This window comes from Larimichthys crocea, chromosome XXI (genome assembly GCF_000972845.2).
Source record: "Larimichthys crocea isolate SSNF chromosome XXI, L_crocea_2.0, whole genome shotgun sequence".
Lineage (NCBI taxonomy): Eukaryota > Metazoa > Chordata > Actinopteri > Sciaenidae > Larimichthys > Larimichthys crocea.
Window position 1 is genome coordinate 14,797,982 of NC_040031.1, and position 15,461 is coordinate 14,813,442.

At 41.2% G+C, this 15,461-nt stretch overlaps 2 protein-coding genes across 7 annotated transcripts; one reads left to right on the forward strand and one right to left on the reverse strand.

Annotated features, from left to right (window-relative positions):
- Nucleotides 1–276: 276 nt before the first annotated feature.
- On the reverse strand, nucleotides 277–12,536 carry duox (dual oxidase). Of its 3 annotated transcripts, XM_027273148.1 has the most exons (35): nucleotides 12,383–12,410; nucleotides 12,198–12,264; nucleotides 12,015–12,109; nucleotides 11,857–11,940; nucleotides 11,590–11,754; nucleotides 11,150–11,337; nucleotides 10,842–11,043; nucleotides 9,600–9,766; nucleotides 9,136–9,199; nucleotides 8,669–8,765; nucleotides 8,401–8,491; nucleotides 7,663–7,765; nucleotides 7,300–7,460; nucleotides 7,020–7,195; nucleotides 6,786–6,904; nucleotides 6,541–6,678; nucleotides 6,312–6,425; nucleotides 5,850–6,052; nucleotides 5,322–5,507; nucleotides 4,835–5,060; nucleotides 4,155–4,248; nucleotides 3,897–4,072; nucleotides 3,743–3,812; nucleotides 3,575–3,616; nucleotides 3,087–3,265; nucleotides 2,726–2,956; nucleotides 2,542–2,641; nucleotides 2,413–2,462; nucleotides 2,176–2,303; nucleotides 1,910–2,063; nucleotides 1,564–1,796; nucleotides 1,318–1,476; nucleotides 1,067–1,222; nucleotides 797–925; nucleotides 277–679 (listed from the first exon to the last, which is right to left on the reverse strand). In XM_027273148.1, exons 3-35 carry the CDS (start codon nucleotides 12,079–12,081, stop codon nucleotides 557–559), a joined length of 4,575 nt encoding a protein of 1,524 aa, XP_027128949.1. In that variant the 5' UTR covers nucleotides 12,082–12,109; nucleotides 12,198–12,264; nucleotides 12,383–12,410; the 3' UTR covers nucleotides 277–556. The 3 variants fall into 3 exon arrangements, with proteins under 3 accessions (XP_027128949.1, XP_019124794.2, XP_019124792.2); XM_019269249.2 differs by lacking the exon at nucleotides 12,198–12,264 and having other exon boundaries at nucleotides 3,575–3,613; nucleotides 12,383–12,536; XM_019269247.2 differs by lacking the exon at nucleotides 12,198–12,264 and having other exon boundaries at nucleotides 12,383–12,536.
- duox2 (dual oxidase 2) lies at nucleotides 12,028–15,359 on the forward strand. 4 transcript variants are annotated; one of them, XM_010754163.3, is made up of 9 exons: nucleotides 12,028–12,146; nucleotides 12,544–12,663; nucleotides 13,057–13,229; nucleotides 13,326–13,383; nucleotides 13,474–13,608; nucleotides 13,807–14,014; nucleotides 14,119–14,333; nucleotides 14,439–14,632; nucleotides 14,977–15,359. In XM_010754163.3, exons 2-9 carry the CDS (start codon nucleotides 12,600–12,602, stop codon nucleotides 14,986–14,988), a joined length of 1,059 nt encoding a protein of 352 aa, XP_010752465.3. In that variant the 5' UTR covers nucleotides 12,028–12,146; nucleotides 12,544–12,599; the 3' UTR covers nucleotides 14,989–15,359. The 4 variants fall into 4 exon arrangements, with proteins under 4 accessions (XP_010752465.3, XP_027128951.1, XP_019124789.2 ...); XM_027273149.1 differs by having other exon boundaries at nucleotides 12,076–12,140; XM_027273150.1 differs by lacking the exon at nucleotides 12,544–12,663 and having other exon boundaries at nucleotides 12,042–12,140.
- Nucleotides 15,360–15,461: the final 102 nt, after the last annotated feature.

The following is a 15,461-nucleotide window of genomic DNA, read 5'->3' on the forward strand; positions in this document are numbered from 1 at the left end:
ACAAATCAAATTCAGGAGTTTGGGTTAATTCAAGAGCCAAGGTTAGAGCACTTCCACAGATCCTACAACATAACGTAATATTTAAAGCTACTGTCATATCTGTAAGCACCTTGGAATATTTCTGGGTGTTATGATGCTTCCTTTAGACATGACAGTGTTACAAATCTGTTGTGAAATGTTTGTTTTATTTGTTCCAGATATTTCACACAAAAGCACAAGACACAAATAACATAAAATTAATCAACATTTTGATTTCAAAGCAGTGGCAGTTAACAAACAGCAAATAAAAACATGATGCATGATGGTTAAAAGTAATTTAATGTTATATAAAATTTCTCACCCATGACTGATTGAAATGAATGAAAAATAATAATGTTATTCATGGTTAGAGAATAAAGATCTAAAGAAGTAGACACATGTTAATCCAAACTTCTTACACTGGCTGTGAGTGTGTGGAAACATATTTCAAATTTTCTAATATTTCTCTGCAGTAAATTCTCCAGCATGAAGTGGCTCATCTTCGTCCTGCAACATGTAGTCCAGTGCTGAGGACAAGTTAGAAGTTCTCATAGTGATGTTTAAAATGGGCCTGATCCCTCTTGTTCATCTGCTGGCAAGCTTTCTCCACATTCTTGGTCAGTCCAGGTGGTCCACAGCTGAATACACCGATTTTACCAACCTATAGAAAATAAAACAAATTTTAATATTAAAATAATGTATAAATTTGGTCCAGGCTAATGAACTGGGCAGGGTTTCAGAGAAACACGAGGTAAATGAATATGGATGAAGGACTGACCTCAGGGTGAACTTCCTGTAATGAGCTGAAAAAGGACACCAGGGGTGGACGGCCGAAGTGGGTGACGGACCGCAAGCCAGTGAAGAGACTGCGATTCCACACCTTCTGAAAGTGGCGCTCACACACATACTGTTGACATGACACAGAGACAATGGTGAGGGATCATTAGTGGTTTTTAGATGATCTAATATTAAAGGAGCAGTTTGGGATCATTCATAGGCATGCGAGTCAACATTTCAGTCAACTTCATATTGAAACTGGAGGTCTCACCAGCATGGTGGTGCGGAGGTCGAACTTCTCTGCCACCTGAGTGATGTAGGTGTGGACTGAGACCAGCTCCTGGGTGTCCATCTCCTCCACCTCCCTGATGATGTCTGACACCCACTCAAACTGACGCTGTGTCCGTGTCACCCAGATGAAATACACCTACACATTTAAATAGTTTGTGTTAGCAAGAGACTATTTACAGAGTGAACGTCTTGCACAAATATATAAAGTGTCAATGTTGTAAGTTGCAGCACCTTTTTACACAGAATCTTGGACCTGATGGAGGACTTGAACACCAGGTCTTTTAGGATGGAGGCAAATGGGGTGACTCCAATTCCTCCTCCCACCAGTACAGACACCTCAAAGTCAGTCCACTCCTGATGGCCCTCACCGAACGGGCCATCCAAGTACAACTAAGCATGAAATAGAAGATGAATATCAGTGTAAATAAAAATACAACAAATGGAGACACAGGCAGAAAATAATACTTTATAACCTGCCTTTGGATAGGACCCAAACTCAAGCAGGTTTTCTTCGGTGTAGATCTCTCGGAGCTTGCTTGTCCAGGGCCCAACAGCTCGAATGTGCAGGCTCAAGGTTTCTTCATGAGGGGCGGACGTCAGTGTGAATGGATGGTACTCATCTGTGCCCAACATGAGGCACGCAATACGAACCCACTGGCCTGAACGGTACACAAAGCCCTGCGGTCGCTTGAACTCCAGATGTGTCACACCTACAGGTAGGGTAGCCGAGGGAAGAGCGAAGTCAAGCGCACAGTGAAGACATGATTTTAGTGATGAGCAGTTTAGTGAGGACTAAAATCAAAGAGAGATAGAAATTAAGGACCTGATGGCAGCAGCTCAGCTCTGACCACTGGGATCTCTAACTTCTTCCTGCTCAAACTAATGAGTTTGTCAAACAGGAAGAGCAGTGCAGGTGGAATTAAGTAGATGTAGAAACGGGGCTCTTGGAGGAGGGCAAAGCTGCCATGGACAATTGTCTGATGAAGAAAAACAAAGCCAGGATCACAGTATTTGTATGTGCATTCCACTATTAAAACCATCTGACCACAGAGTGCATTTAGGGTATTTTAAAGTTAGAAAAGTACTTACTAGAATGTACACAACAACATAGAGGTAATGTGTGATCCAAAATCCACGAAAACTGATGCGACGGAAGTAGTGTGAGGCAAAAACATACATGAATGAAAAAGTAAAAAGTAGCAAAACACCAGTCATTCCTAGGAAAAGGACAAAGCAGAGCAAAAAAAAAACAAAAAAACAGTTGTAGATGAATGTAACAATCAGTCCATGTACCACTGAAAGTGTAAAATAATTTTCCAGTAATACCTGGAACGGTTTCAAAGAACCACCACGACCACTTCAGAGGGAGTTCAGACCTAAAATGAAATACAGATAAGCAAACATAACTCTCTGCAATGTGTACAAATATTTGCTATGATCTGGCAGATACTTTACCCATTGTTGGACAAGACTTTGGGGAACAGACAAGACAGGATGTTGAGGTCGCTGATGGAGAAGATGTAAATGTTGACCACATGGCCCAAACTATGAACAACTGCAGTGAGAATAGAAACAGGAGTGAGCTCAGACAAAGGTTTCCATCGTTACTCTCTGCGTTCATTCCCTCCGGTCTGCAAACCTGAAAGGATGATTGCAGTCATGGCCATGAAGCGATGGAAATCAATGGCAGCGTCAAATGGAATGTATCGATTGAGGAAAGTCTCTCGGCACAGCGTGATGAGGTTGCGACAGACAGTGAGGAGCATGTAGGGAAACAGAAAGGAGATGGCGGCCGCCGAACCACGAGAAACGACGATGCCCACCACTGAAGTCTCAGGGATGCCTGTAGATTCTGCCTGCAAACTGTAATCTGAAAACAAGGGTCACATCAAAAACATGCTCTTGCTGACTAAAAATGTATGGTGCTAAAGTTAAAGAAGGACTTATAATACATTAACACGATATGATAAGAAACAAGAAGAAGAAAGACTTCTACTCACAGTAACATCTTTCAAGGGTCACGCCAGCTGTGATGCCGTAAACGATGAGGAAGCAGACGATATGACGGCGATAGTTCTCAATGAAGCGTTTGAACTGCTGGATCTTCTGCTGGATTGGGTTCCTTATGTACTGCTCTCGCTTCGGCTTCACATACACATTTGGGGTGTTGACAGTTAACCTGAAAATGCTCAAATCTATTAGACTTCATTCAGTGAATATTCTTTGTTCTGTCTCATTTAGCTGTGGGGTTTTTGATCAGTAAGCAGCAGGTTGTCACACTTGAACTTTGTACTGTAAAGCATGCAGTTGGAGGGACTCCAGGGCAGTTGCATTGTATAAAACTCATACAAAGGAACTTGAGGGACGTTTTCAGTAAATGCTGTAAGAAAACAATCAGAACTAGTACTCTGTTTTGGTTCTTTGTCAGACATTTTATCTAAAGTAATTTACAGGAACACTTGAAGGAAAAATTAAACAAGGAACAAACTTTTTCCGTCTTCGTATCTCTTGTGCATCGATCTTGTTGCTACTGCAAACAAAGAATGAATAAGATAAGTAAGCTGGGAAACGATTCTCACAAGGGATCATTGTTTTTATAGTGACAAGCAACTACTGTTACATTTGTGATCTGAATGATTACAGCCTGTTTTCTTACCTGTTTGCTGGACAGATGAAGGACACTCTCTGGTCACGACTTAGCCGCTTCTTCCCCTGTCTCTCCATCCCTGTGTACACAGATTTATCAGACATGATCTGAGAAATGAGGATTTAAAAAAAAGAAAATCTTCTCAGACAAAACTTTGTCCGACCTTTGACATTGAGTTGAGCAAACTGCAGCTCCTTCTCATGGTCGCGCAATAGGAAATGGAAGTCCTCCCATGTGATTTTATCCTTGTCATCAAAGCCTGCGGCCTGCATCATGGCCTGGATGCCGTCCTCTGCCTGGCTCTTTGACAGAGCACCGTTGGAGATTTCAATGAAAGACCTGTAGCACATAAAAAAAGGTGAAGATGAACCATCAGACATAAAAATAAAATAAAAACGGTCCAAAGAAAACTCAATCAAACCTGAGCATCCTCGCAAATTCTTCTTTTGATATGTAACCAGTTCCACCGATGTCGTTCATGGAGAACATTAGTTTGGATTTTTCTTCAGAAGACCCTGAATAAACACACATATCATCAACAACATTAAGACTACTCTAATACTGCTTACTGGTTATGCAAAACTCAAAGAAATCTAATTTTCTTTATTGATTTACTTCAATTTATTTATGATGTTGAGAACAGCAACAGAAACACTGAGTGTAATGATTTTTTTCATGGACAGAAACTTGCTGGATCAATTTTTACCTAAAATGAATAGATTGTACACATACTACATAATAAGAGTGACACTTTTTAGAGACTACTAGCAATGGAAATGTGATGAGTGGGTTGACTTTATGACGCTATACAGATTTTTTAAATTTGATAATTATTAGCTTGGTGTTGGAGTTGTCTTTGGTGTGTGTAAATATGACTTTTAGGTGCTTGTAGCAAAGTTTCACCTGTTTAAATTTAATGTGCAATGTGACTGTATTGTTACGTGATTAGTACAGTGTTTTATGCTTTTTGTTGGGGAGCAACCCCAGGTTTAAGAGGTTAAATATAAATTGTCCAAATGCAGCTGTTTTGATTTGATGTGTATATATGATATGTATTTTGATCAATAAAACAGTTATAGCCTTTTGGAGACATAGTTTTACCTTTCATAAAGATAACCATCACATCAAGAAACTCTTGGAAGGAGAGGTAACCATTTCCATCTTTATCAGCTAGTGTGAACATGGAGTCCACAAATAAGGAGTCAGACTTGATGCCCAGTGCATCAGCAAACTCAGACGCTGTCAGCTCGCACTCGAGGACCTCTCTGGCTTTCTTGCGGGAAACTCCACTCATGTCCCCAGCGTCACACTTCTCTATCTCCAAGACCTGTGCACCAGAGGGAGCGTAAGGGACAGTGTCATTATATGTCACCATAGTGTCATTAGTAATATCTCCGACGTAAACTGAGGTTACTGTATGTTCATCACGAGTGAGGTCACCATCAACACCAACAATTAGCTCTTTTGGCTGGAGGTCAGACCTACCTTGACCTCAAACAAGGATTGACGACATTTTGTGGCCGAGCTTAAAGCTTCTGCCGCCGTAACAGAGCAGAGGATGAGGTAAACATCCAGAGGCTGACAGTACCTTAGAGAAAGCGTGGCGAATGAAAGTTTCCACAATCTGAGCCCTCTGCTCTCTGGTTAAAGCCTCCTTCAGCAGTTTATCCTCTCTCATCTCCTTCACTCTAATCTCCTGCGCGATGTCTGTCACCCCCAGGCGCAGATGTTTGACAAATGCTGCACGTTTGCTCTCGTCATCAAAAAACAGCACCTGGACGTGCAAACAGGGAGCATCGAGGAGATTAACAGGATTGCAGGGAGTTAAAAGTGATGTAAATCAGGTACATCTGCAGAATCATGCTTAAGGTGAGAAATAAGAGTAGAAGTCATTTCACTGCAAAACAAAAAAAGCTGAATGTGCTTAAACAACAAACAATCAATGTGAACTACTCAATTAGAATCCAGTGTGAACACAGACTTTTATTGGAAATGCTCACACAAGATGCAGCAGCAGCAACATTTTTGAAAACATTTATTTCCTACAATTTGATTCAGACTGCAGCTGTTTTTTTTTTTCAGGTCAGATCATCACCTCTCATTTCCAGATACTCACCAGGTCATACTCTTTTGACACTTTGAGCAGCAGAGCTTTATGGTAACGGTCGTTGGAGAGAAGAATCTCAAGGTGGTTCTGGTTGCCCAGGTTGAGGCAGCGATGAGCGGACCCAGATCTGTCAACGACGTGCAGCCTCCTCTTCTCATCGACCTCCACGCTGACGGGATGCAGAGGCTTTCTATGGCCCAGCCACTCATAGGCTGGAGAGCAAAATCAGAAGGAGAAAAGGACTGTGGAGGACGATGAAGACACCTTCACTGAATATCATTTGAGTTCAGCTCGTCTACTATAAGTTGAGTGTTGTATCTGGCATAATATATATCATGAATACACGACGTGACACGTTGGTTGCTGAAGACAGGTGTAGCAGTAAATCATTGCAGCTGATACTGATGGATGTTATGTTCTTACTGACATTTGGACACTAAAAATAAAGCATTCATTTTACAGATTTCATACCAGTGACTCCCACAGCTTGTCCTTCTGTTCTGTCACCAGCTTTTCCTCTTCTCTGAAACTTCCTGTACCTGTGCTTGCGGAGATACGCCACCATAAAGGCCACTAAAAGACTGACTGTGAAAGTAAAATAACGAAACTTGATGTTTATCATTTTCACAACAGAACTGCAGATGAGTTATCAGTATTACTGCTGTGCAAAAAGAGATGGATTTGTGAGAATGATACTGACCAACAGGGAAGAGAAACAGAACAATGATGAATATCCCAAAGCCAGCTTTGCTCCCATCAAAGTAATTAAGTTTGGTGGCATTAGTGCAGGGATGGAGCATTGATGCATTCAGCTGTGTGGGTTGAGCACAAGGGTCACCTAAGGCAACAGAGAGATTATTTTTATCCATTGTTTAAATATCATATCCTGGATTTTAAATAAATCTTTGTTTGTTTATGAATCAAATGTAAGAGCCACATTTTTACCGTCCCTCCAGAAGAACACGTTAGTTTGTATATCAGTAGCTTCTGCACTTGTGACTGCAATAAGGACGTCATGAAAGGTCACATTACGGATCTTTTGGATTTCCTCATCTGTGAACAAACTGGAAAAAACAAATCATGACAAACTGGATCACAAACAGTAATGTGAGATAACAATATAACAGACATGCTATGACAGCTATTTTTATGTTGGATGTCCTTCAAAGAGGAGCTTACCCATTCTGTTTGTTCTCAAACCAGAAACGGTCTCCGTCTCTCATTCGTTCGAACTGGTCCAGGATTATCGCAGAGAAAACTGGACCTGGACCATCGAGAGACTCAAGCAGTCCTCCTGGGAAGAGCTCCAGTTTTGAGATGTCTCTGTTATACAGTTCTGCAACATCGTGAAGCAACTGTTGGAGCACAACAAAAGACACACTTAAATTCACATTACTGTTTTTCACGCAGTTCAAATTGACATTTTGTTTCTTAGGAGACCCTGTTATTTTTTTTTTACCTGTGTGTTGGTGATGTTGAGCTCTTCAAATGTCTTTACAGGTGACAGATTGAGAGCTTTTCTGATCTCATTGTAACTACGTAGGCCAAAGTCTCTCCCTCTTTGGACGGTCACGGCCACCAGATCTGACCGTGTGAACCTTAGGGGTCCGTACATGAAGTCTGTCAGGGTGCAAATCAGATCAGAGCAGTTAATATGAGATCATAACTTCAGTATGAATGTTATAATTTCTAGTTTATATTTATAATTACTTGACTTTTGTGGTACTTGTATTTTCTCTTAGCTTGTATACTTTTGCACTACAACACTAAGGCAAACATGTTTCTTATTTCTAACACAGGTGGAAGAAGAACGATTAAACACCTCTCAGGTCCTCCACAACAATATTGTCTTCTCTCTCTGCAATCTGGGAAGCCATGCCCATGAGAAGGTCATCTATGTCCTGGCTTGTCTTCACATTGACACTCTGGAAATAAAATTACACAGACATCAATATATAATATACAAATCAATGCATAAATATATAGCCTCTCTCTAATAGGCCATTCAAAAAGCAAAGTAACTGCAGTCTCTATGGTTTGTAGAGAAACCATCATCATCCTTCACAGCAAGCATTTTCTCACTAAACCCTTAAAGGATCTTTATTTATTAATATTATTTATTACTACATTTATTACCTAACTCAATATTTTTCAAGGAGAAAAGCATTCAGACTTGCATCTCACATTTGAACTATATATGTAAAGTGATTTTTTTATTAAAACAAAACTGCCCCATTTGTGCTGAGAGACACACGGTGGTTTACTTTCCTGCCTCTGAAACCACAAAGATCCTGGGTCACATCCTGCCAGAGCTGCTCTGCTGCTCTCCTTCTGTACTTTTCCACTGTCTTCCATAAATAAACAATTGTACTAAATGCGACTCCACTGCCTGCTCTGATTCTGAAAGAACCCACTATACTAGAACTTACAAGAAAGGAAGCTGAAATGAGAGAGAGCAGTATCAGTTGTAGGGAAAAGGTTTGTGGTGATAATAAATATATTTAAATGAGCACACCAGCCAATCAGCTGTAAAGCCTAAAGAAGTATGATCATGATGTACCTGACGTTTCCAGAAGCTGTCACAAAGACGCAATGCTGGTGATAAGCTGCCATCTATGTTGACAATCTCCCGGAAATGGCAGGTTCTGTTTCTGTGAGAAGGTGGAGAGTCAATGCCGAGGGCTTTATTTCTAATACTGTACATAATCTGTCTGATGTCTGACACTGTGCACAGCAGCATGTCATGAGATTAGACTCAACTAAAGCCCAGTAAACACAGTTTAGAGCTTTGATCTTTAACAGTGTGCTGGAGGCAAAAAGAGCAGTACCTCATGTAAACACCAGGTGGGGCCATAGTGATGCCAAATCGTATGGCAGCAGCTTGAAACTCAGGAGAGATTCCCGGATCCACAAACTTCTGGTAACCTGTATACAGAAAAATCTCAATATTAAGCAAAACAATATGAAAGCAAAAAAAAAACTACAACAATCCTCATGCATGCAAACACTCTTTATCATTATCCAAATGGTCAACATGAGGCAACAAAAACAGTACAGCTATGAAAATGAGGAGTGATTAAGGTGATGGGGTCATCTGACCATAGTCCCTTTAAACTTTCTTCAGCCGTGGGTGCTTATTCAGCAGAAGTAAGAAGTCTCTGGGCGATGCTTTGCTGACGGAGCACATATTTGTCAAACACCACCAACGATAGCTCACCTCACCACGGCTTATGGGCACCAGTGCATTACCTGTTCTCCTCCACTTGTACGCACATGCACTCTGGATGATTCTTACCTTGATATGGAGGAAGCTTTTTGTCTCCAAGAAATCCAGGCAGCCATTCATAGAGAGCAATATTCTGTGTGAGGGGAAAAGGGATGAATAAAAGTTTAAATATATCCTGCAAGCTTATATAGCTTCTATAAAACCTGATTTTTTTTTGTTTGTAGCTTAATTTTTGGGATTTTAAATGAGCAAATAAATGATCTCATTGTAAACAGTTTCTTAAACATTGTTTTCAATAGAAGTGAAAAGGGAATTAACACGTGTTTAATGTTGCTCTGGATACTTTTTGCAGAAACTCTTTGAAACTAATCAAACAAGTGGAAAAGATGATGCATTCACCCTTAAACTAAAACCGTCAATTTCATCCATAAAATCACGACCACCTGGTGTTGATGCAACCTCCTTCTTTGCAAAGTGCAAATTAAATCGGCACCTGTGCAGCGAGAGGATTACATGGGGACTTTTCCTTCTACCTGGAATGTGGCCACGACGGTCTTCCTGGAGTTTTGAAACAGCTTTTCGTCTGACCACTCTGGGTGTTCCTCGTGCAGTTTGGAGGCTACATAATTGTGGTAGCGAAACCAGATAATCCCCTCTGCTGCCGTGAACATGTTCTCATTGGCCCATGCATTTCCCAACACTGGATGCAGAAAATGACACAAATTATAGGGAATTCTGCGACTCCATCGTGAGAGTTAACATCACTACAGCTACAACACAGTTAACAGAGAAGAGGCTGTGTGTTTGTGTGTCACACAAAATACTGCATCTTAACACAAAGTGTCAGGCTCCCATTATATTGATTGATGAACATCTCTGACCACTAATGGAAAGATAATTCGGCTGTTTGTTTTTAAGGACGTGACAACAGAGCTGCAACAACAGGAGAAGATCCTCTGTCTCCGCCCCAGATAATAACTGCACACCTTTAACAAAACAAGCAACAAAACACTGGTTTCATGACACCTGTACGGCATCCTCTGTGCTATAGAGAGAGGGATTTACTGCGGTGAGGGTGACAAGCCATTTACACAATAATTAAATAGTCATAGCTCACGTCAGACGGGGCCTCTCTTGACTCAGACTCGAAGCCTGCAACCCTGATCAGAGCCGACGTGTGTGAAACAATATTTGCGAGGAATGGTTGTTATTGTTGTTGTTTTCAGCAGCTTGCAGTATTGATTGAGTTGGTATTGCCACACACAGAATAAAAAACAGATACCAGATTGTGTAAAGGTATAGATGACGCATATTCAGTCTAACCTTGAGTGAAACCTATGCATCCAGATAATTTAGTGTCATGATAAGATGAGATGAATTATGTGAAACTGCAACTACTTTATGTTGCTTTAAAGGCCTAAAAAAAATGTTACATCTGCAAAATTTAAAGGTGGTTTCACCTCCTTCCATTGAAATTTACTGTCTTAAAGAAAAGAAATGTTCACAGGGTTGTAAACAAAGGCATTATTGTTCAGCTTTGAGGCTTTAAAAACCATAAATTAAATGTCACTAAGCTCCACTGTTTTGGGTTGAGCCCCCGCCAACATTTCTTCAATAACTGTAAGGAGGAAATTGTGTTGAACTTGTCTCCCCTGACATATTTTTAAATTCCCTCCTGATGATTTACTGTAAACCCCATTGTCTGGACAATAAAATGAATTCTGTGTTAACAGTGTTTGGTGCAGATCTGAAGTATCAAGTATAAAACGTCTCACCATGAAGGCCCTGAGATCCATGATCTCCTGTAGCTGGGTCTGCAGCGCTCCACATGAGATTGCGTCCGTTTGCCTGACTTGGCATGTTCCACTCAGAGCCCGAAGTCAAGAGCCCTACAGAGAAGCTTCTCAGGGAGTCAGACCAGGACGTGGAGGGGCCATAGATGGAGCTGCCATCTATCCATGATGTCACCAAGTTAACCTGCGTGTGTCGTATTTGTTTTTCTCAAATTATTGCACTGCAGGAAGGGGAACTGAACTGTTTGTGGAGGATAATATTAACAAACATTCATATTGATAAAGGTCACCTGTGTGCGAGGGTTACTGGGACTCTGACCAGACTCTTTGTCCCATGGTCCTCTCTGGAAGGGCAGCAGGACTTTCCCGGTGGCAGTAGGGTCAAAGATAGGGTCACCTTTTGGGACTGGGATGTTCATGAACTCAGGTGGACACCCAGGAGTTCTTGAGTCAAAGATTTCAAAAGCAACATGATAACCTGAGAAGTAAAACAGTTAAACATCATTACATTTACCTGCATCCTGGATGAGTTTTTTGACTCTGCTGGGAGAGAAACGCTAAAGAAAGTGCAGATATATAATTGATATGTTTAGTCTTTAGTTTAATCTTTAAAGGCATCATTTTTATGGTAAATTTCTAACTTGCATCTTCTTTCTAGAAGTATTATATACCACATTGATGCATCCACATTTTTTGCACTTAATTACAACAACATGAATCATATATTTACCAAAGAACAGAGAGAGCACGGTCTGGTTGCGTGTTGAGGGCAGACCAGAGGGCCCCTTCGCCAGCAGGTTGCTCAGGCTGCGGGGGTTTGGCAGCAGCGGCTCCTGGACAGGTTGGTAGACTCCGTCCCAGTAATGCGCGGGCACGAGGCGCACAAGGTGAGAACCTGCGCGGGCACAAAGCACAGTCCGATGACCAGGTGTTGGCAGGCTGGGCTACTACTACCGCTGCTGCTGCTGCTTCTGCTGCACACTTTGGCAACTCTTACCGACAGCTCCGCGTCTGGGATATCCCAAATTGTTGTACCAGCCGTCAAAGCGAGGGACCTCCCAGGTTATCTCACAGCGTGCATCTGTTTCAAGACATATCGGGTTTAAACGTTGCTGTAAATCTGGTGCAGTGAATATAAAGTGGTGTCTTACTCACGTTCACTGACACAGAGCACCAAACCAACCGCTGCACAGATACTCCAAACCCATTTACGCAAATCCATTGATGCGAGAGATGCTCCTTAGCTCAGTCTTCAGCCAAGAGGAGTGAAGAAAACACAAGGTGAAGGTAACTCATTTAGATACTTTCATATTCCTATCCTGCTTCGAGGTAACACACCTTGTTGGTTTAGCAGTGATTAGAAAGAAAAGCCAGGAGGTCTACTGCTGCAGCTGACGCCTTTTGTCTGATTGACAGAACAGCAAAACGTTTCAAACTGTGTGTGTGAGCTGCAGGCACTCAGAGCCAGTGTCCTGTTTCCTTTATCACTTAATGTCATATAAGAAAAGATGAAGTAGTCTTACCCAGTGCAGAGGCTGAAATGTAGTGCAGGAGTGGCAGGAGTGCAGGTGAGGGATGGTGCAATACCAAAGCCAACTATGTTGCACAAACTGCACGTGACCTGTGTTGCCCAAATGGGAATGGTCATCATCTCTGGATCACACCTCTTTCCAAAACTTTCCAGTCAATACATCCTCCTCCCCGGTGACACAAAGGGGGCCGGTGGTATAAAAGAAGTGTATGTTCCCCTCAACATTCACACTTTCTTCCTCTTCTTCCTTACTCCTCATCGTTCAACATTCAGGTAAGAAAGATCTTGTGGATTTTAACCTCTTTCTGTTTTTTTTTTGTTTTTTTAAATCTTTTCTTTTCACATGGGTTGAATTAATGCATTGGATCAGCATGAGTGAGCAGAGTGAAGAGCACCTATTTACATAACACTGACGTGAAGTGGTCACATGGATGTATAAAATTGCATGCCCTTTTTACAGATGCATTTGTTTCTTTGCTTCCATGGAATGTTGGATGGTATTTCATGATTCAGACATGGTGCTTATTCATGTACCATGTTAGACAGAAGTAATAATGTCCCATCCCTTATCTACTGTAAGAGACAAGAGCAGCTATCTCTGCATCAGGAGGAAACTGAGAACCCTGCCACTAACACTGTCTTCTCTGTTACACTGTTTGGTCTCAGCTGCGTCCCCAAGAAGAGGAGCTAAGATGACTTTCTACGATGACATTTACCCATTCTACTCTCTACAAAGGACCTCCTTCATCTTTAGTGGACGGTTGCTTACCATTATTCTGGTCTTCCTTGTGCTAGCAGTCAGTCTTCTTCTCATTCTGCCAGGGATACGAGGGAAGTCGGTGAGTGCAACCCATCAGATAAAATATTACTCACTGCAGTCATATAACAAAAAAATACTCACTCTAAATTTGTTTAATTATTTCTCTCCCTATCAGAGGCTGTTCTGGATGTTTAGAATAATTATCAGCTTGTTCATAGGTGTGGTGATAGTGGGTGAGTTTTACATTCTTGTCGTTGTTGAATAAATCACAGATTTTTCTTTTCTTGTGCCCGTCATTCACCGTTGTGCCCTTTTTCCTGCAGCGCTCAACTTTACTAACGACTGGGCTGAGGCCAAAATGACCACTAATGCCACCTACAAGTCTTTCAGCAACGCAGTGGTTAACGCTGAGATTGGCTTGCACGTTGGACTGTATGGCATTAATGTTACACTAAAGGGTGAGTCACTGTTGCGGTTGTTATGTGAAGATTTAGTGTATTTTAACCACTTTAAATGATTGAAGACGTTGGTTTATGAGTCTGATATGATATTCCTGCAAATTCTTTCACAAAAAGTAAAAAACTACAAATCCTGTTTGTCATTTTCAACCATGTATGTACATTTTTTTTTTTAATTGCCTTTCTTTTCTCTCTTAGGGAATCCTGTTGTACAGTTCAATGAGACCATTAACTACAATGAGATGTTCAGCTGGCATGACACTATTGAGAAACAGTATGAGGAAGCTCTAGAGAAAGGTTTGCCGAACCCCATCCTGTACATCGCTGAGAAATTCACCCTGAGTAGCCCGTGTGGACTCATCTTTCAGTACAGATACTCTGGACGCTACGCCTCTGCAACCCTCTGGTAACATGATAAATAAATGTTTAAAGTTTAAAGTTGTATCATTATAGTTTCAGCACATGTTTGTTAAAAGCAGCAGAAATGTAAATGGCTGTATACTTTCACAGGACGGCGTTTTGCTGTTGGTTGCTCGCCAATATCCTCTTCTCCATGCCTGTCATTCTGTACGCCGGGTACATGATGATGGCCACCGCCGCCTTTATCTTCTTCTCCATGGCCTCCTTCTCCACCATCATGAATGTGCCACAGTGTGTTTTCTCCATAGGCACCGACTCCTTTGAAACCACGTACAGCCATTCATTCTGGCTGGCTCTGGCTACAGGTAAAGATGAGAAGCTGCGCATTCATTTGTTGTTCTGGACTTTAAACCGGCAAACAAAGCCTGCTGAACAGCACAGACTTTCTACTAACTGAAAATGATTTCCAGGTGTGCTGTGCACCATCATCGGGATTCTGGTGGTGATGTTCAACTGTATGATACCAGAGAAGATGAAGGAGGCTTTCAGCGTTGGCGTCGACAGTTATGAAGATGAGGACGATTCTTATGGGGAGGGCTACCTGAATACAGTTTTCCTTGATGGAGTGACAATTTCACCATTGACGTCAAAAGAAGTCCTGTCGGTAAGTTGGTGACACTGAGAGGTGACACATCATTCAAGTAACATATTGCTGCTTGTAAATGGATTAGTCATTCGTTTACAAGCAGCACTTATACATTCATTCATCGTCCTTTTATGAATTTGTTGGGAAACTTGACTTTGATATACCTTTATTGTCGCAAAATACATATTCAGCTGTACTTTAAGACATTTGTAAAATGTGATGGATACAATATTAATAAAGAATGCAAGATTAAAATATAATGAATCACTGCTATTATGGCTACCACAGCATGATAAGTCCTGAATCCTGAGTGTTGCACTTTTATTCACTCACTGACTGATCGTTTTGTTTCTGTGTTTTAGGCACATATATGAAGCTGTCCTGGTTTCCCTCAGGGTCCTTTTCCAGCCAATACTTGAAGATATTTTTGCTGAATGTGTTACAGTGTCTAATTTCACATCTGTTTTAATGATCCATGTGAGCCTGTAAGTGTTATAAATGATTTAACTGTAAATAGTTGTATTTGTAAAGTACATTGTCATACTGCAGTAGTTGCGAGTACAATATATAAAGTTGTATGGGATCCATACAATGTATATACACACTGATCAATATGGATTATAGGTCTGTCATTGTGCGACTCTTTTTTTTTTCTTTATTAGAAATGAGACAAAATAATTATTAGTTTGATATCGATTTCTCTGATGTTTGATGTAACATGCAGCATGTTGCTGTGGCAACAAAACCTAATCTGAGCAATGTCAGTGGCTGATGTATCCTCGCAGCTTCTGAGATCTAAACAAATGTGAAAACAACAAAAGAGGACGAATGAAAAACCAAAACTTCT

Excerpts from the sequence above, each read along its gene's own strand:
- duox (XM_019269247.2), bottom strand. The coding sequence starts at position 12,081 with ATGGATTTGCGTAAATGGGTTTGGAGTATCTGTGCAGCGGTTGGTTTG. Across the intron at positions 7,766-8,400 it reads ACAGCTTCTGGAAACGTCAG|AGTGTCAATGTGAAGACAAG; the intron begins GTACATCATGAT and ends TTTTATTTCCAG. Across the intron at positions 2,642-2,725 it reads GACTGCAATCATCCTTTCAG|TTGTTCATAGTTTGGGCCAT; the intron begins GTTTGCAGACCG and ends TTCTCACTGCAG.
- duox2 (XM_010754163.3), top strand. The coding sequence starts at position 12,600 with ATGTTCCCCTCAACATTCACACTTTCTTCCTCTTCTTCCTTACTCCTC. Across the intron at positions 14,015-14,118 it reads TACGCCTCTGCAACCCTCTG|GACGGCGTTTTGCTGTTGGT; the intron begins GTAACATGATAA and ends ATACTTTCACAG. Across the intron at positions 14,334-14,438 it reads CTGGCTGGCTCTGGCTACAG|GTGTGCTGTGCACCATCATC; the intron begins GTAAAGATGAGA and ends AATGATTTCCAG.